Consider the following 20,664-nt stretch of genomic DNA (forward strand, 5'->3'; position numbering starts at 1 on the left):
TTACTGTGTGCAGAGCACTGGACTAAGCGCTTGGGAAGTCCAAGTTGGCAACATATAGAGTCAATCAATCAATCAATCGTATTTATTGAGCGCTTACTGTGTGCAGAGCACTGGACTAAGCGCTTGGGAAGTCCAAGTTGGCAACATATAGAGACAATCAATCAATCAATCAATCAATCAATCGTATTTATTGAGCGCTTACTGTGTGCAGAGCACTGGACTAAGCGCTTGGGAAGTCCAAGTTGGCAACATATAGAGTCAATCAATCAATCAATCGTATTTATTGAGCGCTTACTGTGTGCAGAGCACTGGACTAAGCGCTTGGGAAGTCCAAGTTGGCAACATATAGAGACAATCAATCAATCAATCAATCAATCAATCGTATTTATTGAGCGCTTACTGTGTGCAGAGCACTGTACTAAGCGCTTAGGAAGTACAAGTTGGCAACATATAGAGACAGTCCCTACCCAACAGTGGGCTCACAGTCTAGAAGGGGGAGACGGAGAACAAAACCAAACATATTAACAAAAGAAAATAAATAGAATAGATATGTACAAGTAAAATAAATAGAGTAATAAATCTGTACAAACATATATACAGGTGCTGTGGGGAAGGGAAGGAGGTAAGACGGGGGGGTGGAGAGGGGGAGTGGAGAGGCAGAGTGGACTCCTGGAAAGAGTGCAGGCCTGGCGGTCGGAGAACCTGGGTTCCAATCCTGTCTGTTGTGTGCCCTTGGGCAAGTCACTTCACTTCTCTGTGCCTCGGTTACCTCATCTGTAATTCATTCAATGGTATTTATTGAGCGCTTACTGTGTGCAGAGCACTGGACTAAGCGCTTGGGAAGTCCAAGTTGGCAGCATATAGAGCCGGTCCCTACCCAACAGCGGGCTCACAGTCTAGAAGATGTAATCGTGGCTCAGTGGAAAGAACCGGGGCTTGGGAGCCAGAGGTCATGGGTTCAAATCTCGGCCCCACCGCTTGTCAGCTGTGTGGCTTTGGGCAAGTCACTCCACTTCTCTGGGCCTCAGTGACCTCATCTGGAAAGTGGGGATGAAGACTGGGAGCCCCAGGCGACCTGATCACCGTGAGCCCACCTTTTAGACTGTGAGCCCACTGTTGGGTAGGGACTGTCTCTATATGTTGCCAATTTGTACTTCCCAAGCACTTAGTACAGTGCTCTGCACATAGTAAGCGCTCAATAAATACGATTGATGATGATGATGTTTCCTCCCCAGCGCTTAGAACAGTGCTTTGCTCATAATAATAATGGCATTATTATTGTTCATAGTAAGCGCTTAACAAAATGCCATTATTATTATTAATATGGGGAGTTCTCCCTTCTACCTAGATTGTGAGCCCCATGGGGGACAGGGACGGTGTCTGACCTGAGTAACGCAAATATACCGCAGTGCTTAGAAAAGTGTTTGCCGTATAGTAAGCGCTTAACAAATATCATCAAAATGATAACAAATACGGCGGTCAGTTATTATTGTTATGATTATGATGATAATAGCCGTTATTATTGTTATTACAAATACAAGGGTCAATTATTACTGTTATGCTTATAATAGCGGTTACTATTATGATAAATCTGGTTGAGTTAACAGGTGGCTGTCGGCCAGGCCGCGTTTAAACTGTCCTCGGTTCATTCTGGCTTTGAAATTTGGTCCCTGCGTTTTTAATGGCCACCTGTGTAGTTTTTTCCAACGAGGCAGGATATTCTCCTTTGATTCCGTCGGTTTTCGGCACTGCCGAATATGTCCGGTCGAGAGGGACCGACACTGGATTGCAAACTGTCCGGGGTCCTTGTTGGTGGAAGTGGTCGGACCATCTTTTCCCCGAGAGGGATCGTCACCGGAAAGACACCAGCGTGACTGCTTCTCCAAATGGATAAATCTACCTCCCATGATGACGGTGGGAGGTAGAAGGGGGGGATTGCATAAATGCTTGCTATTTTCTCCTTATTCCGTCATTTTTCCAGTGCCTTTTTATTTGTCGGGGAGCCCCCTGCTTGTTCAGAGACCCGATTTCCTCTTTTATTTTTTCCTTTTTTTTTTCACTTAATGGGATTGTTGAACGTTTACTGTGTGCCAGGCTCTGTCCAGCGCTTAGAACAGTGCTCTGCACATAGTAAGCGCTTAACAAATGCCATCATTATTATTATTATTACTAAGCACCGGAGTAGATCCAAGCTAATCAGATTGGAGGCAGTCCCCGGCCCACGTGGGGCTCACAGTCTTCATCCCCATTTTGCGCATGAGGTAACTGAGGCGCGGAGAAGTGACTTGCCCAAGGTCACCCAGCGGGCAAGCGGCAGAAGCAGGATTAGAACCTGGGTCCTTCCGACTCCCAGGCTCCTGCTGTCTCTGGCTCAGAGGTCATGGGTTCCAATCCCGGCTCCTCCACTTGTCCGCTGTGTGACTTTGGGTAAGTCACTTAACTTCTCTGTGCCTCAGTCCCCTCATCCGTAAAATGGGGATGAAGAGTGTGAGTCCCACGTGGGACAACCTGCTCACCTTGTATCCTCCCCAGCGCTCAGAACGGTGTTTTGCGCATAGTGAGCACTTAACAAATGACATCATTATTATTAGGCCAAGCGGCTTCTCTTTCTTCTGTTCCTTCTTTATCCAGGACCCAGTGGCACCATGATCCTAGAATAATAAATTTTATTTCTCCGGGTACCCACGTGAAGAGAGGAGGAGGAGTCCCTTTAGAGGAGGCTCTTATTCCAGGAGATAAAGACATTACCCTGGTCAGCCAAAGTCACGAGCATTAAATTACAAAGAACGTGGCTGAACCCGTCATCTGAGAGTAGAAAAAGAAATGGAATTTCTTCATCATGTTCCGGTCCTGGATTTATTCCCTCCTTTGTCTTTCATGTAGGTCTGTCCGTATTTGTTAGCAGAGAAGAAGATTCGAACAAGTAAGTCTTAAGCCTGTTGATTTTGGCCTTTGCGGCTTTAAAGTTGTACCGCAGTCTTTGAGTCGCACCTAATAGGCTCTTAATAAATGTCATTACTACTGCTGCCGCTACCACTATGGCTAATATTTCATCCAAGAAGATTTCCAGCGATCGCTGTGAAGTGTCTTGCCGGGAACAAAGGTTTGGTTTTGGGCTGTATTTTTTAAGTGGTATTTGTTAAGCGCTTCCTATGCCAGGCACTGGACTAAGCGCTGGGGTAGATACAGACTCTTCAGGTTGGATACAGTCTGTGGCCCACACGGGGGTCACAATATTAATCCCCATTTTAAGTTTGTTAAATAGGGATGAAAGACATATTTTTCCTCCCCTCTTGGATTGCGAGCCCCGCATGGGACAGAGACAGTTCCCGATCCAATTCTATCCTCTAGATCGGAAGCTCGTTACGGACGGGGAACGCGTCTGCTAATTGTGTTGTAGCGTCCTCGCCCACGTGCTTAGTACAGTGCTTTGCACACAGTGAGCACTCAACAACTACCATTGATAGATGGGTTGATTCAGAAGAGCGTGATCTTTTCCGCTTAGATAACGAGTATTTCCTTCCTGTAGGTATGAGGCCCATTCATATAACTTCTTCCTCTTCCCTGCCACATTTGGGATCCTGGACTCTCAGATCTCCTTTCAGGCTTCTAGTGTTGAGTTCCTGAATCACTATGGCTTTGACTACAATAAGGTAAGCGTTTTCTTTCCGTCCTTTTAACCGGTCATCATCATCATCAATCGTATTTATTGAGCGCTTACTATGTGCAGAGCACTGTACTAAGCGCTTGGGAAGTACAAATTGGCGACATATAGAGACGGTCCCTACCCAACAGTGAGCTCACAGTCTAAAAGGGGGGAGACAGAGAACAAAACCAAACATACTAACAAAATAAAATAAATAGAATAGATATGTACAAGTAAAATAAATAAATAGAGTAATAAAGCAGCGCTTCTCCTTCCCTGGGCCAGCTCAACCCACCTGAAAGCATCCGGCTCCTCTTGGCCTTATCGAGCTCAGCTGGGAGAGGCCTTGGAAGGTTTGGGAGTGACGCTCGTTTCCCCTTTTCAGTTTCTCAAGGACGGCATCCCGTATTTGAATGAGGAGCAGGAGAAGAGAGTTAAGCAGGCCCTCCTCTCCGGGAACTGGAAAGTTCGGAGGTAAAGCTTTTCCCTGCCTCAGGCTGGTCGTAGCTTGGATCCCGCGGGGTGATGGGCCCGGCGGATGGAGCACGGGCCTGGGAATCAGAGGATGTGGGTTCTAAGTCACTTCTCTGTGCCTCAGTTCCCTCATCTGTAAAATGGGGATGAAGACTGTGAGCCCCACGTGGGACAGGGACTGTGTCCAAACCGGTATGCTTGTATCCACCCAGGTGCCAAAGACAGTAACAGTAAACACTTGACAAATGCCATTATTATTATTAATTTTAGTGTCCATCTCCCTGACTAGAGTGTAACTTCCTTGAGAGCAGAGCTCATGTGGTCTACTTACCCAGCTCGTATTCTTCCGAGTGCTCAGTACAGTACTCTGCACGGAGTAGGTGCTCAGTAGACTGGGGGGGGTAAATGGACTCTTGCGGTCGACAGAATCCCAAGGAGGTGTTTAAACTGTAAATTCACTGTGGACAGCGGATGTGTCCGCTGCTTCTGTGGTACTGTACTCTCCTGAGCGCTTAGTACAGTGATCTGCTCACAGTAGGAGCTTAGTAAATATCAGTTGATTGATTTAATCAGCAAGCGGGGCAGATTTTTAAATGAGCTCGGACTATTCAGTAAGATTTGTCTTCACCTTCCGCTTCGATGAATGGCTGGGATGCGGCCCTAATCCCTGGGTCTAGCTGGAATTTCTGATTCCATTTTCATCCTTTTTCAACAAAAAGCTGAAAAAGTTGAAAAAACGTTGAAAAAGGAGCTTTTTCAACAACTGCTATTTGTTAAGCGCTTACTGTGAGCACCGTTCTAAGCGCTGGGGTAGATGCAAGCTGAGCACGTCGGACACCGTCCATTCGGGGCTCACAGTCTTAATCCCCGTTTTGCAGATGAGGGAACCGAGTCACAAGAAGAAGTGACGTGACTAGCTCACACAGGCCAGTGCCGGAGGCAGGATTAGAACCCAGGTCCTCTGACCCCGAGGCCCGTGCCCTTTCCATTAGGGGCTAAGCCCCAGGAAGGCATTTTATCCTGACTGTTCAACTCTCCCTCTCCTTCCCTCCCTTACCCCAAGCTAAGTGTATTGACTGGCTACAATTTCACTTACTCCCTCATCTGAGTAAGGCACGCGAGGGATTTTGTATTCCGCACTAACCAATAATAATAATAATGATTATAATAATTGTGGTAGTTGTGCCAGGCTCTGTACTAAGCGCTGCGTGGCTCAGTGGAAAGAGCCCAGGCTTTGGAGTCAGAGGTCGAGGGTTCAAATCCTGGCCCCACAAATTATCAGCTGTGTGACTTTGAGCGTGTCACTTAACTTCTCTGTGCCTCAGTTACCTCATCCGTAAAATGGGGATTAAGACCGTGAGCCAGCCGTGGGACGCCCTGATCACCTTGTAACCGCCCCAGCGCTTAGAACAGTGCTTCGCACATAGTAAGCGCTTAATAAATGCCATCATTATTATTATTACAAGCATATTGGGTTGGACCCAATCCCCGTCCCATGTGGGGCTCACAGTCTCAGTCCCCATTTTACAGATGAGGTAACCAAGGCCCAGAGAAGTGAGGTGACTTGCCCAAGGTCACACAGCAGACAAGTGGCAGAGACGGGATTAGAACCCAGGTCCTTCGGGCTCCCAGGCCTGCGCTCTAATAATAATAATAGTAATAATGGTATTTATTAAGCGCTTACTATGTGCAAAGCACTGTTGGGATACAAGGTGATCGGGTTGTCCCACGTGGGGCTCACAGTCTTAATCCCCATTTTGCAGATGAGGGAACCGAGGCCCAGAGAAGTGAAGTGGCTTACCCAAGGTCACACAGCAGACAAATGGCAGACGGGATTCGAACCCAGGTCCTTCAGACTACCAGGCCCGCGCTCTTAATAATAATAATAATAATGGTGTTTAAGCGCTTACTATGTGCAAAGCACTGTTGGGATACAAGGTAATCAGGTTGTCCCACGTGGGGCTCACAATCTTAATCCCCATTTTACAGATGAGGGAACTGAGGCCCAGAGAAGTGAAGTGGCTTGCCCGAGGTCACACAGCTAAGTGGCAGAGCCAGGATTCGAACCCATGACCTCTGACTCCCAAGCCCGGGCTCTTTCCACTGGGCCACGCTGCTCGACAGGCTACGATTTCATTTGCTCCCACATCCGAGTCGGGGACGTGAGGGATTTTGCATTCCTCGCAAAGTGGTCCTCTTTTCGCCCCGTTGGAGAATCACGTTGGGGCCAAGTGCTTGTACCCGATAGAACAGATGGGTAAACTGAGTTTCAGAGAGACCCGGGACCCAGCTCTCTGTTGCCCCGCGACACGCCAAAGCGGAGGCAGAAATGAAGCCTCTCATTCAGGATGTACCTGAACGCTCAGTACAGTGCCCGGCGCCTAGAAAGCGCTTAACGGATACCGCGGTTTTTCAGCTCCGTTGCTCTTCCCGTTCGACCTCGATGCTGAAACCGTTCCCTTTCGGGTGGCTTAATTCTTCTCTCCTGTTCTTCTTCCTCTTCCCGCCGCTTTTCCCACTCGACTCCCAGAAACGTGGACAAAGACCAACTGAAGGCGGTGATCGGTGAGGTGACCCGGTGGTCGGCGCTCGCAAGAGATGGGGATCGGATGGCCCTTCGCGGAATAACCGGTAATAAATGCCATTATTATTATTATTATTCCGTTGCCTCGTCCTCTCCCAAGCGCGTAGTACGGCGCTCGACACCTCGTAAGCGCTCAATAAATGTCAGTGATCGATCAGCCTGGTTAGCGGCCTGGTACGGAACGGCGGAAATATTCGAAATGTTCCAACTTCTCCCCCGAGATCGAGACCCGCAGGGGAAGAGACTCAAGAAGCCCCTTTCCTGCCGCCCATTTAGCCGGTTGGGTGATCTGGGAAGATGAAGTCCATTGCCGATTTTCAAGGGAAGGAAACAAAGATTTACTTTACTCTATTTTTTTTATTTTGTTAGTATGTTTGGTTTTGTTCTCTGTCTCCGCCTTTTAGACTGTGAGCCCACTGTTGGGTAGGGGCTGTCTCTATATGTTGCCAATTTGTACTTCCCAAGCGCTTAGTACAGTGCTCTGCACATAGTAAGCGCTCAATAAATACGATTGATGATGATGATGATGATTTACTTATTTTACTTGTACGTATCTATTCTATTTATTTTATTTTGTTAATATGTTTTGTTCTCTGTCTCCCCCTTCTAGACTGTGAGCCCGCTGTTGGGTAGGGACTGTCTCTGTTTGTTGCAACTTGTACTTCCCAAGCGCTTAGTACAGTGCTCTGCACACAGTAAGCGCTCAATAAATACGATTGATTGATTGATTGATTGATTTCAAGGAGGGCCCCTGACAACGAGGCTCAAGGATTCTTCCCTGTACTTCGTGGCTTCTTTGTTTTTCCGCTTTCTGCAAGCGCTTAGTACAGTGCTCTACACATAGTAAGTGCTCAAAAAATACGATTGATGATGATGATGATTTGTTGGTGTGTTTGCTTTTAATGGTATTCGTTATGCGCTCGCTGTGTGCCGGGCACTGTTCCGATCAGATTGGACCCGATCCGTGTTCCGTACGGGGCTTATAGTCTTTTTTTTTTGTTTATTTTTTTATGGCATTTAAGCACTTACCAGATGCCAGGCGCTGCACTAGGCTCTGGTATAGATACAGACTAATAATAATAATAATAATGTTGGTATTTGTTAAGCGCTTTCTATGTGCAAAGCACTGTTCTAAGCGCTGGGGAGGTTTCAAGGTGATCAGGTTGTCCCACGGGGGGTTCACAGTCTTTAATCCCCATTTTACAGATGAGGCAACTGAGGCCCAGAGAAGTAAAGTGACTTGCCCAAAGTCACCCAGCTGACTAATCAAACTGGACATTTTAAAATCCAATCTGGTTTCTTCCAATCTTCTAGACTGTGAGCCCACTGTTGGGTAGGGACTGTCTCTATATGTTGCCAGTTTGTACTTCCCAAGTACAGTGCTCTGCACACTGTAAGCGCTCAATAATACGATTGATTGATTGATTGATTAGCTTGTCAAAGCTCTCCGTCTCCTTCCTTTCTTCCTCACCTCAGGGTTCCAGATCTTCAGCATCCAGCTGGTTTTGAGGCAAGCCCTCCCTGACGTTTGGACGTTCCCGAAAGACCGGGAGGTGAGTCAGAAATGTCCAGTCTTACTGGGTTAGGATGAACCGGATTCCCTAAAAGGGGCCGGATTCCCCAACGCCTTTCCGCCCGCGTTTTGAGGGGAATCTCCACGGCACAAGGAGGGGTGTGTGAAGTGCCTCTTTGTTTTGATGGATTTTGTTAGATGCGTCCCGTGTGCCCTACTAAGTGCTGGAGTAGATCAGGTTGGACAAACTCCAGATCCCACACGAGGCCACAGTCTTCTTTTTAAGGGGTCCATTAAGCATTTACTGTGTGCTGAGCGCCCGAGTAAATAGGAGCTAATCAGGGGTGGACACGGTCCGTGTCCACTGGACCGATGAGGTCCCTGAGGCCTGGAGAAGTGAAGTGACTTTCCCACGGCCACACAACAGATAACGGAGCTGGAATTAGAACCCGGTTCCTTCTGATTCCCAGGCCCGGTCTGTCTTTAGTCTACGCGGATTCTCGTGCTTCTGGAATTTGGGGGGGGAAAACCGGGCCAGAGCCCCCGCTTTGAAGCCTCCCCAACCGCTTGCTTGTATTTCCTCTGGGAAAAAGAGCCACCTCCCTTTCCCCGTCTGCCCCTCTGCCCCCGGGTGCCGGGGGAACCCCGCCGTCTCGCTTTCCTTTCAGATAGTGGTTCAGAAAGTGAGCCGGGAGCATCGCTGGTGCCTGGAAAACTCTGCTCAGGATTCCTGCCGAAAGGAGTTGGTCCTCCTCTCCGCGAGGGGCTTCTCCGTCCTCTTCCAGATGCTCGTGGAAGCCGGGAAGGTAGAGAGACGGGCCTCCCCCCTGCCGCCCGTTGCTTTTTGGAGTTTATCCCTCATGGCGGGACGGGTGGAGAACCACCCAAGGTCACCTCAGATGCCCCAGGGCTGGGGCAGAGGCTCCCTTGTAGGAAATAATAATAATAATGATGGCATTTGTTAAGCGCTTACTATGTGCAAAGCACTGTCCTAAGCGCTGGGGAGGACACAAGGTGATCAGGTTGTCCCACAGGAGGCTCACAGTCTTAATCCCCATTTTACAGACGAGGTCACCGAGGCCCAGAGAAGTGAAGTGGCCCAAAGTCCCACAGCTGACAATTGGCGGAGCCGGGATTTGAACCCGTGACCTCCGACTCCAAAGCCCGGGCTCTTTCCGCTGAGCCGCGCTGCTTCTCGATAGCCCGACGGCCATTTGGTCGTTTGGGTCGTGAAGCATCTCTGGGCCGGCTCCTGAAGGGGGGAAAAAAAATGCAGTTTTCCATGTGTCCGTCTCCGATTTTGGTTTTGGCGAAGTCCTCCGCGTCCCGTCTCTCGATATCCTTTCTGTCCCCCGCGCCTTCTTGTGTAATAATAATAATAATAATAATAATAATGGCATTTGTTAAGCGCTTACTATGTGCAGAGCACTGTTCTAAGCGCTGGGGGGGGGGATACAAGGTGATCAAGTTGTCCCACGGGGGGCTCACAGTCTTAATCCCCATTTTACCGATGAGGGAAAGATTGTGTCCCTTTCAAATGTAATAATGATGCCTTGTGTTTCTTAAGGGCTTACCGTGTGCCGGGCGCTGTGCTAAGCGCCGGGGTCAGGTTGGGCACGGCCCCCACGGACACGTGGGGCTCTCCGTCTTCGTCCCCATTTTAGAGACAAAGGAACTGAGGCACCGAGACTTGTCCAACGTCAGGCGGCGGGGCCGGGATTGGAACCCAGTTCCTCACTCCCGGGCCCGTGCTCTTTCCACTAGGCCACACTGCTCCCTTAATGTTGCTTCCGGCCCCCGGTGGGTGGGGTGGAGAGAAGTGCAAAGATCAGCGGGTGATTAATAATAATAATAATAATAATAATAATAATGGCATTTGTTAAGCGCTTAGTATGTGCAAAGCACTGTTCTAAGCGCCGGGGAGGATACGAGGTGATCAGGTTGTCCCACGTGGGGCTCACAGCCTTCATCCCCATTTTCCAGATGAGGGAACTGAGGCCCGGAGAAGTGACTTGCCCAAAAGTCACCCAGCTGACGGTTGGCGGAGCCGGGATTTGAACCCGGGACCTCCGACTCCAAAGCCCCGGCTCTTTCCACCGAGCCACGCTGGCTTCTCCTGGGGTGGGAGAGGGGTCAAACTGGCCGAACTAATAATAGTGCGAATAAATAGTGGTACTCCGAGCTGTGTCTCCCGCAAGAACGTGGTGTACGATGCTGTTCTTCCCGCGCCCCCGTAGGTAATAATAATAATAATTAATAATAATAATAATAATAATATTAATAATAATTAATAATTATTCCCCTCCTCTCCATCTTTCGTGCGCCCGAATTACGCTCCTTCTAGCCGTTAGTGGGCCATAACATGCTGATGGATCTCCTGTTCCTCCACGAAAAGTTCTACAAACCCCTTCCAGGTAGGAAAACTTCCTTCCCTCCTCCTGTCCCAGCGGGGCCAGCGGAGTTGGGAGACACGTTCCCTGCCCGCAGCGAGCTTGCAGTCGATTTATCCATTCCGTGGTATTTACCGAGCGCTCATTGTGCGCAAAGCACTGGACAAAGCGCTTGGGAGAGTACAATCAATCAATCGTATTTATTGAGCCTATTTATTGAGCACTTACTGTGTACAGAGTACAGTACTTGAGAGAGTACAGTAGAACAGTGAACAGAGTCCCTGCCCACAGCGAGCGTGCAGTCTGTTCATTCCGTGGTATTTATTGAGCGCTCATTGTGCGCAAAGCACTGGACAAAGCGCTTGGAAGAGTACAATCAATCAATCGTATTTATTGAGCGCTTACTGTGTGCAGAGCACTGTACGGTACTTGGGAGAGTACAGTAGAACAATGAACAGAGTCCCTGCCCACAGCGAGCGTGCAGTCTATTCATTCTGTGGTATTTATTGAGCGCCCATTGTGTGCAAAGCACTGGACAAAGCGCTTAGAAGAGTACAATCAATCAATCGTATTTATTGAGCGCTTACTGTGTGCAGAGCACTGTACGGTACTTGGGAGAGTACAGTAGAACAATGAACAGAGTCCCTGCCCACAGCAAGCGTGCAGTCTATTCATTCCGTGCTATTTATTGAGCGCTCATTGTGCGCAAAGCACTGGACAAAGCACTTGGAAGAGTACAATCAATCAATCGTATTTATTGAGCACTTACTGTGTGCAGAGCACTGTACAGTACAGTACTTGGGAGAGTACAGTAGAACAATGAACAGAGTCCCTGCCCACAGCGAGCATGCAGTCTAGTCATTCTGTGGTATTTATTGAGCGCTCATTGTGCGCAAAGCACTGGACAAAGCGCTTGGAAGAGTACAATCAATCAATCGTATTTATTGAGCGTATTTATTGAGCACTTACTGTGTGCAGAGTACAGTACTTGGGAGAGTACAGTAGAACAGTGAACAGAGTCCCTGCCCACAGCGAGCATGCAGTCTAGTCATTCCGTGGTATTTATTGAGCGCTCATTGTGCGCAAAGCACTGGACAAAGCGCTTGGAAGAGTACAATCAATCGTATTTATTGAGCGCTTACTGTGTGCAGAGCACTGTACAGTACAGTACTTGGGAGAGTACAGTAGAACAGTGAACAGAGTCCCTGCCCACAGAGAGCGTGCAGTCTGTTCATTCCGTGGTATTTATTGAGCGCTCATTGTGCGCAAAGCACTGGACAAAGCGCTTGGAAGAGTACAATCAATCAATCGTATTTATTGAGCGCTTACTGTGTGCAGAGTACAGTACAGTACAGTACTTGGGAGAGTACAGTAGAACAATGAACAGAGTCCCTGCCCACAGCGAGCATGCAGTCTAGTCATTCTGTGGTATTTATTGAGCGCTCATTGTGCGCAAAGCACTGGACAAAGCGCTTGGAAGAGTACAATCAATCAATCGTATTTATTGAGCGCTTACTGTGTGCAGAGTACAGTACAGTACTTGGGAGAGTACAGTAGAACAGTGAACAGAGTCCCTGCCCACAGAGAGCGTGCAGTCTGTTCATTCCGTGGTATTTATTGAGCGCTCATTGTGCGCAAAGCACTGGACAAAGCGCTTGGAAGAGTACAATCAATCAATCGTATTTATTGAGCGCTTACTGTGTGCAGAGCACTGTACAGTACAGTACTTGGGAGAGTACAGTAGAACAGTGAACAGAGTCCCTGCCCACAGCAAGCGTGCAGTCTATTCATTCCGTGGTATTTATTGAGCGCTCATTGTGCGCAAAGCACTGGACAAAGCGCTTGGAAGAGTACAATCAATCGTATTTATTGAGCGCTTACTGTGTGCAGAGCACTGTACAGTACAGTACTTGGGAGAGTACAGTAGAACAGTGAACAGAGTCCCTGCCCACAGCGAGCGTGCAGTCTATTCATTCCGTGGTATTTATTGAGCGCTCATTGTGCGCAAAGCACTGGACAAAGCGCTTGGAAGAGTACAATCAATCAATCGTATTTATTGAGCGCTTACTGTGTGCAGAGCACTGTACAGTACAGTACTTGGGAGAGTACAGTAGAACAGTGAACAGAGTCTCTGCCCACAGCGAGCATGCAATCTGTTCATTCCGTGGTATTTATTGAGTGTTCATTGTGTGTAAAGCCCTGGACAAAGCGCTTGGAAGAGTACAATCAATCAATCGTATTTATTGAGCCTATTTATTGATCGCTTACTGTGTGCAGAGCACTGTACAGTACTTGGGAGAGTACAGTAGAACAATGAACAGAGACAGGTGGGCACGCGTCTCCCGACTCTGTTGTGTTGAGCTCTCCCAAGCGCTTAGTATAGTGCCCTGCACACATTAAGTGCTCAAGAAGTACCATTAAATGATGGGGTGTTTAAGCTCTCTGCTCCTCCTCCCCTCCCCAGTACAGGAGAGGCCTCAGTACGCTTCTGTGTCTTTTCCCCTTGGATGTCTGTGTCTTTTAATAATAATAATAATAATGTTGGCATTTGTTAAGCGCTTACTATGTGCAAAGCACTGTTCTAAGCACTGAGGGGGATACAAGGTGATCAGGTTGTCCCACGGGGGGCTTCTGTGTCTTTTCCCCTTGGATGTCTGTGTCTTTTAACAATAATAATAATAATGTTGGCATTTGTTAAGCGCTCACTATGTGCAAAGCACTGTTCTAAGCACTGAGGGGGATACAAGGTGATCAGGTTGTCCCACGGGGGGCTCACAGCCTTCATCCCCATTTTACAGATGAGGGAACTGAGGCTCCGAGAAGTGAAGCGACTTGCCCAAGGTCACCCAGCGGACATGGGGGGGGAGCCGGGATTCGAACCCATGACCTCTGACTCCAAAGCCCGGGCTCTTTCCACTGAGCCGCGCTGCTTCTCTTTTCTCCCTCCTAGGCCGTGAGCCCACTGTCGGGCAGGGACCGTCTCTCTGTGTTGCCAACTTGGACTTCCCAAGCGCTTAGTACAGCGCTGTGCACCCAGGAAGCGCTCAATAAGTACGATTGATTGATTGATGTCGACAGCTTGGAATGCCCCGCTCATTTCTGGCCATTTGGAGAAGCAGCGTGGCTCAGCGGAGAAGAGCCCGGGCTTTGGAGTCAGAGGTCATGGGTTCAAACCCCCGGCTCCGCCAATTGTCAGCTGTGTGACTTTGGGCGAGTCACTTAACTTCTCTGGGCCTCAGTGACCTCATCTGTAAAATGGGGATTGAGACTGTGAGCCCCCCGTGGGACAACCTGATCACCTTGTAACCTCCCCAGCGCTTAGAACAGTGCTTTGCACGTAGTAAGCGCTTAATAAATGCCATTATTATTATTATTATTATTATTATTATTATTATTATTATTATTATTATTTGGACTTTTCCCTTAGAGAGCTACGAGCGGTTTAAACAGAACATCCACGGCCTGTTTCCGGTCCTCATAGACACCAAGAACGTGACCAACGCGATCTGGAAGGTGAGTGACGGAAATCATTTTGGGGAAGAAACTCTCCCCTTGACTAGATAATAATAATAGTAATAATAATAATAATAACAATAATAACAATAATAATAATAATGGCATTTATTAAGCGCTTACTATGTGCAAAGCACCATTCTAAGCGCCGGGGAGGTTACAAGGTGATCAGGTTGTCCCACGGGGGGTTCACAGTCTTCACCCCCATTTTCCAGATGAGGCCCACAGAAGTTAAGCGACTTGCCCAGGGTCACACAGCTGACAATTGGCGGCGCCGGGATTTGAACCCATGTCCTCTGACCCCCAAGCCCGGGCTCTTTCCATTGAGTCACGCCGCTTACTTACTCTATATCAAGCACAAAGACGGACCCGGGGACGGGTAGACGATATTCAGAGCAACAGAGAAGCGGCACGGGCCTGGGAGCGAGAGGGATCTGGGTGCTCTTCCCAGCTCCGCCGTGTCTGCTGTGTGACCTTGGGTAAGTCACTTCACTTCTCTGGGCCTCAGTTCCCTCATCTGAAAAAAGGGGATTAGGACGGTGAGCCCCTGTGGGACATGGACTGTGTCCAACCTGATTAGCTTATATTAAGCTAATATATATGGGCTGTGTCCAACCTGATTAGCTTTTATTAAGCTAATATATATTAATCATATATTCAGCACTTAACAAATATCATTAAATAAAAAAAAAAGCAAATACCCTCTGTCTGTCCCTACCAGGGTCCAAAGTCTAAGAGGGAGAGTGATCAGTTTCCCCTCATTTCCATATTCCCTGAGTTCATATGTTCTGTTTTGTTCTCTGTCTCCCCCTTTTAGACTGTGAGCCCACTGTTGGGTAGGGACTGTCTCTATATGTTGCCAACTTGTACTTCCCAAGCGCTTAGTACAGTGCTCTGCACACAGTAAGCGCTCAATAAATACAATTGAGGATGATGATGCAGAGCACTGTACTAAGCACTCGGAGGATCCAGTACAACAGAGTCGTTAGACGCGTTCCCTGCCCGTAGGAGCTTCGAGTCCAATCAATCAATCAATCGTATTTATTGAGCGCTTACTGTGTGCAGGGCACTGTACTAAGCACTCGGAGGATCCAGTACAACAGAGTCGTTAGACGCGTTCCCTGCCTGTAGGAGCTTCGAGTGCAATCAATCAATCGTATTTATTGAGCGCTTACTGTGTGCAGAGCACTGTACTAAGCGCTTGGGAAGTCCAAGTTGGCAACATATAGAGACGGTCCCTACCCAACAGTGGGCTCACAGTCCAGAAGGGAAGGAGGAGGTGGACGTGAATATAAATAAATTTGGGATATGGACATAAGTGCTGTGAGGTTTAGGGTGGGGTGACTAGCAAATGCTTGAAGGGTACAGGAGTCGGTGCTTAGGGGACGCGGACGGGAGAGGGAGAAAGGGAGAAGAAGGCTTAATCAATCAATCAATCAATCGTATTTATTGAGCGCTTACTGTGTGCAGAGCACTGGACTAAGTGCTTGGGAAGTACAAGTTGGCAACCTATAGAGACGGTCCCCATGGAGGACGGGGAGACTAGGTCTTTTCTCATCATCATCATCATCATCATCATCAATCGTATTTATCGAGCGCTTACTGTGTGCAGAGCACTGTACTAAGCGCTTGGGAAGTACAAGTTGGCAACCTATAGAGATGGTCCCTACCCAACCGCGGGCTCACAGTCTAGAAGGGGGAGACAGAGAACAGAACCAAACATATTAACAAAATAAAATAAATAGAATAGATATGTACAAGTAAAATAGAGTAATAAATATGTACAAACATATATATATTATATCATATATATCATATATATTAATCAGGGAATACCTCTTGGAGGAGACGTGAGACTTTTAGACTGTGAGCCCACTGTTGGGTAGGGACCGTCTCTATATGTTGCCAACTTGTACTTCCCAAGCGCTTAGTACAGTGCTCTGCACACAGTAAGCGCTCAATAAATACGATCGATTGATTGATTGAGACGTGCTTGCAAACCCGCCCACCCTGTGCTGCTGGGTTTCATGCAGCTTTTCTGAAATTGTCACCCCTGCTCATCTGTCTTTTGTTTGTTTTTGTTCTTTTTTCCCGCAGGAGCTAAACTTTCCTCGAGCTTCAAATCTGTTCGAGGCTTATGAAACCCTCAGCAGGTGAGCAGCGCCCGGAGGGCAGAGACACACCTAGGTGATCACACTTCTCTGGGCCTCAGTTCCCTCATCTGTAAAATGGGGGTGAAGACTGCGAGCCCTCCGCGGGACAACCTGATCACCTCCCCTGCGCTTTGAACAGTGCTTTGCACATAGTAAGCGCTTAATAAATGCCATCAATCAATCAATCAATCAATCGTATTTATTGAGCGCTTACTGTGTGCAGAGCACTGTACTAAGTGCTTGGGAAGTACAAGTTGGCAACAAATGCCATTAATTAATTAATTAATTAATAAATGCCATCATCATCATCACCATAGTTTAGCCCAGTCAATCAATCTATCAACCTTATTTATTGAGCGCTTACTGTATGCAGAGGACTGTGGGGAGAGCACAGTATAAGAGTGGACAGACAATGATAATAATAATGATGATGGCATTTATTCAAGTGCTTAGTACAGTGCTCTGCACACAGTAAGCGCTCAATAAATACGATTGATGGATTGATTGATTGATTAAGCGATTGATTGATTGATTTACTATGTGCAAATCACTGTTCCAAGTCCCTGCCCGCAAGGACCTTATAGTCCAGAGGAAGGCCAGTGCTCGATATAAATAGCATGGACCAGTGGGAAGAACACAGGCCTCAGAATCAAAAAGACCGGAGGTCTAATCATCATCATCATCATCAATCGTATTTATTGAGCGCTTACTATGTGCAGAGCACTGTACTAAGCGCTTGGGAAGTACAAATTGGCAACATGTAGAGACAGTCCCTACCCAACAGTGGGCTCACAGTCTAAAAGGTGGGGGGGGGGGTGTCTAATCCGAGCTCCAGCACTTCCCTGTCGTGCGACCTTGGGCCTCAGTTTTCCCAGCTGAAAAAATAGGGATTAGATGCCCATTCATTTAGGTTTTGATCTCCATGTGGGACAGGGACAGTGCCCAACCTGATTATCTTGGGTTTCCCCCCCGCGTTTATCAGAGTGTTTGGCCCATAGGTACCCCAGTCATTATGGCGGCAAATATGCGCTTAGTACAGTGCTCTGCACATAGTAAGCGCTCAATAAATACGATTGATTGATTGATTGATATGGGGATTGTTAATTCTCCGGGAGAAGCAGCGTGGCTCAGTGGAAAGGGTCCGGGCTTTGGAGTCAGAGGTCACGGGTTCAGATCCCGGCCCCGCCAGCTGTCAGCTGTGTGACTTTGGGCAAGCCGCTTAACGTCTCTGTCCCTCAGTTCCCTCATCTGTACCTCCTTCCCTTCCCCACAGCACCTGTATATATGTATATATGTTTGTACATATTTATTACTCTATTTATTTTACTTGTACATATCTATTCTATTGATTTTATTTTGTTAGTATGTTTGGTTTTGTTCTCTGTCTTCCCCTTTTAGACTGTGAGCCCGCTGTTGGGTAGGGACTGTCTATATATGTTGCCAACTTGTATTTCCCAAGCGCTTAGTACAGTGCTCTGCACATAGTAAGCGCTCAATAAATACGATTGATGATGATAGTGATCTGTAAAATGGGGATGAAGACTGTGAGCCCCCCGTGGGACAACCTGACCACCTTGTATCCTCCCCAGCGCTTAGAACAGTGCTTTGCACGTAGTAAGTGCTTAATAAATGCCATTATTATTATTACTATAATTATTCGGGGTGAGATTGCAGATTTCCTAACATCCCGATCTGGGGGCTGTCTGGGAACACGTCTCTGGGATTAAACATCTAGCCGTCTCTCCGGAGCTGAAGGGTTTAAGTCCAAAGAAACTTTTTTTTTTATAGTATTTGTTAAGCGCTTACTATGTGCCAGGCACTGTGGTGGATACAAGATAATCACGTTGGACACAGTCCGTGTCCCACATGGGGCTCACAGTCTTCATCCCCGCTGTACAGCTGAGATAAATGAGGCACAAAGAAGTGAAGTGACTTGTCCAAGGTCACACAGCAGACAAGTGGCGGAGCCGGGATGCCAAGCTTCTGGGTGCCAGGCTCAGAGCAAAGACCCTTTGCGTGGCTCAGTGGAAAGAGCCCGGGCTCTGGAGTCAGAGGTCACGGGTTCAAATCCCGGCTCCGCCAATTGCCAGCTGTGTCACTTTAGGCAAGTCACTTCACTTCTCTGGGCCTCAGTGACCTCATCTGTAAAATGGGGATGAAGACTGTGAGCCCCCCGTGGGACAACCTGATCACCTTGTAACCTCCCCAGCGCTTAGAACAGTGCTTTACACGTAGTAAGCGCTTAATAAATGCCATCATTATTATTAACCATGGCCAAAGCACTCCGGCTGTTTCCCCGGGGTTGATCCTCAGAGCATTGTCATTCATTCAGTCGTATTTATTGAGTGCTTACTGTGTGCAGAGCACTGTACTAAGCGCTTGGAAAGTACAGGTCAGCAACATATAGAGACGGTCCCTACCCAATAACGGACTCACCGTCTCGAAGGGGGAGACAGAATTTGCCAGTAGTTGGGAGTAGTAGACAGTCGCCCTTGAGTTTTAACCGAGAAACAGTGGAAATAATAATAATAATGATTGCATTTATTAAGCGCTTACTATGTGCAAAGCACTGTTCTAAGTGCTGGGGAGGTTACATGGTGATGAGGTTGTCCCACGGGGGGCTCACAGTCTTAATCCCCATTTTACAGATGAGGTAACTAAGGCACACAGAAGGGAAGTGACTTGCCTAAACAGCTGGCAATTGGCGGAGCCGGGATTGGAACCCATGACCTCTGACTCCAGAGCCCGTGCTCTTTCGACTGAGCCACGCTGCTTCTCTAAGAGCCCGGGCTTTGGAGTCACAGGTCGTGGGTTCAAATCCCGGCTCCGCCGCTTGTCAGCCGTGTGACTTCGGGCAAGCCACTTCGCTTCTCTGGGCCTCAGTTGCCTCATCTGTAAAATGGGGGTTAAGATCGTGAGCCCCACGTAGGACAACCTGATCACCTTGTATCCCCCCCCGCACAGCTTTTAGAACAGTGCTTCACATATAGTAAGTGCTTAACAAACACCATTATTATTATTATAGCAGTTAATACAGTTCTCTGCACACTGTAAGCGCTCAATAAATAGCATGGATTGATTGATCATTTGTTCTATGCTCCTAAATCCCATGGTGTCAGTATTGAACTGGAGCAAAGCTCGGGAGAAATAGCTGCGTGGAATTTGTAAAGGTCCCTTTTGCTCCAGTGGGCAGGAGACATCCCGGAAGGAGTGAGCCCAAGGGGAGGAGGAATCTACTACTACCCTTCTCACTCTACCTCCATCTCGTCTATCTTGCCGCCAAATCTGTCACCCACGTCAATCAATCGGATTTATTGAGCGCTTACTGTGTGCAGAGCACTGTACTAAGGGCTTGGGAAGTCCAAGTCGGCAACATAGAGAGATGGTCCCTACCCAACAGTGGGCTCACAGTCTAAAAGGGGGAGACGGAGAACAAAACCAAACATACTAACAAAATAAAATAAATAGAATAGGTATGTACAAGCAAAATAAATAAATAAATAAATAGAGTAATAAATATGTACAAACATATATACATATATACAGGTATATATATATACGTCCTGCCTCTGGTCTGGAAGGCCCTCCCTCTTCAAATCCAACAGACAATTTACCCTTTCCCACTTCAAAGCCTTATTGAAGGCCCATCTCCTCCAGGAGGCCTTCCCTGCCTAAGCCCCCCTTCCTCCTCTCCAACTCTCTTCTGCCTCGCTTCCTTTATTCATCCCCCATCCCAGCCCCACAGGACTTATTTCTGTATCTGTAATTGTATTTATATAATGATAATAATAATAATAATGGCATTTATTAAGCGCCTGCTATGTGCAAAGCACTGTTCTAAGCGCTGGGGAGGTTACAAGGTGACCTGTATATATGTTTGTACATATTTATTACTCTATTTATTTATTTTACTTGTACATATCTATTCTATTTATTTTATTTTGTTAGTATGTTTGGTTTTGTCTCCCCCTTTTAGACTGTGAACCCACTGTTGGGTAGGGACCGTCTCTATATGTTGCCAATTTGTACTTCCCAAGCGCTTAGTACAATGCTCTGCACACAGTAAGCACTCAATAAATACGATTGTTGATGATGATGATGATGATCAGGTTGTCCTACATGGGGCTCACAGTCTTCATCTGCATTTTACAGATGAGGGAACTGAGGCCCAGAGAAGTGAAGTGACTTGCCCAAAGTCACACAGCTGACAGATATCTGTAATTGTATTTGTATAATGATAATAATAACAATGATGGCATTTATTAAGCGCCTGCTATATGCAAAGCACTATTCTAAGCGCCGGGGAGGTTACAAGGTGATCAGGTTGTCCCACGGGGGGCTCACAGTCTTAATCCCCATTTTACAGATGAGGGAACTGAGGCCCAGAGAAG

The 20,664-nt window shown here is 47.5% G+C and overlaps 1 protein-coding gene across 1 annotated transcript in view; it reads left to right on the plus strand.

Moving 5' to 3' along the window:
• Window positions 1-20,664, plus strand: part of PNLDC1 (PARN like, ribonuclease domain containing 1) — a 41,560-nt gene that overhangs the window by 9,803 nt on the left and 11,093 nt on the right. The window contains exons 4-12 of the mRNA XM_038767742.1: window positions 2,884-2,923; window positions 3,530-3,653; window positions 4,032-4,120; window positions 6,651-6,751; window positions 8,181-8,257; window positions 8,886-9,023; window positions 10,562-10,631; window positions 14,035-14,120; window positions 16,218-16,273. Coding sequence (XP_038623670.1) covers window positions 2,884-2,923; window positions 3,530-3,653; window positions 4,032-4,120; window positions 6,651-6,751; window positions 8,181-8,257; window positions 8,886-9,023; window positions 10,562-10,631; window positions 14,035-14,120; window positions 16,218-16,273 — 781 coding nt within the window. The remainder of the gene's footprint in view (window positions 1-2,883; window positions 2,924-3,529; window positions 3,654-4,031; window positions 4,121-6,650; window positions 6,752-8,180; window positions 8,258-8,885; window positions 9,024-10,561; window positions 10,632-14,034; window positions 14,121-16,217; window positions 16,274-20,664) is intronic.

This window comes from Tachyglossus aculeatus, chromosome 2 (genome assembly GCF_015852505.1).
Source record: "Tachyglossus aculeatus isolate mTacAcu1 chromosome 2, mTacAcu1.pri, whole genome shotgun sequence".
Lineage (NCBI taxonomy): Eukaryota > Metazoa > Chordata > Mammalia > Monotremata > Tachyglossidae > Tachyglossus > Tachyglossus aculeatus.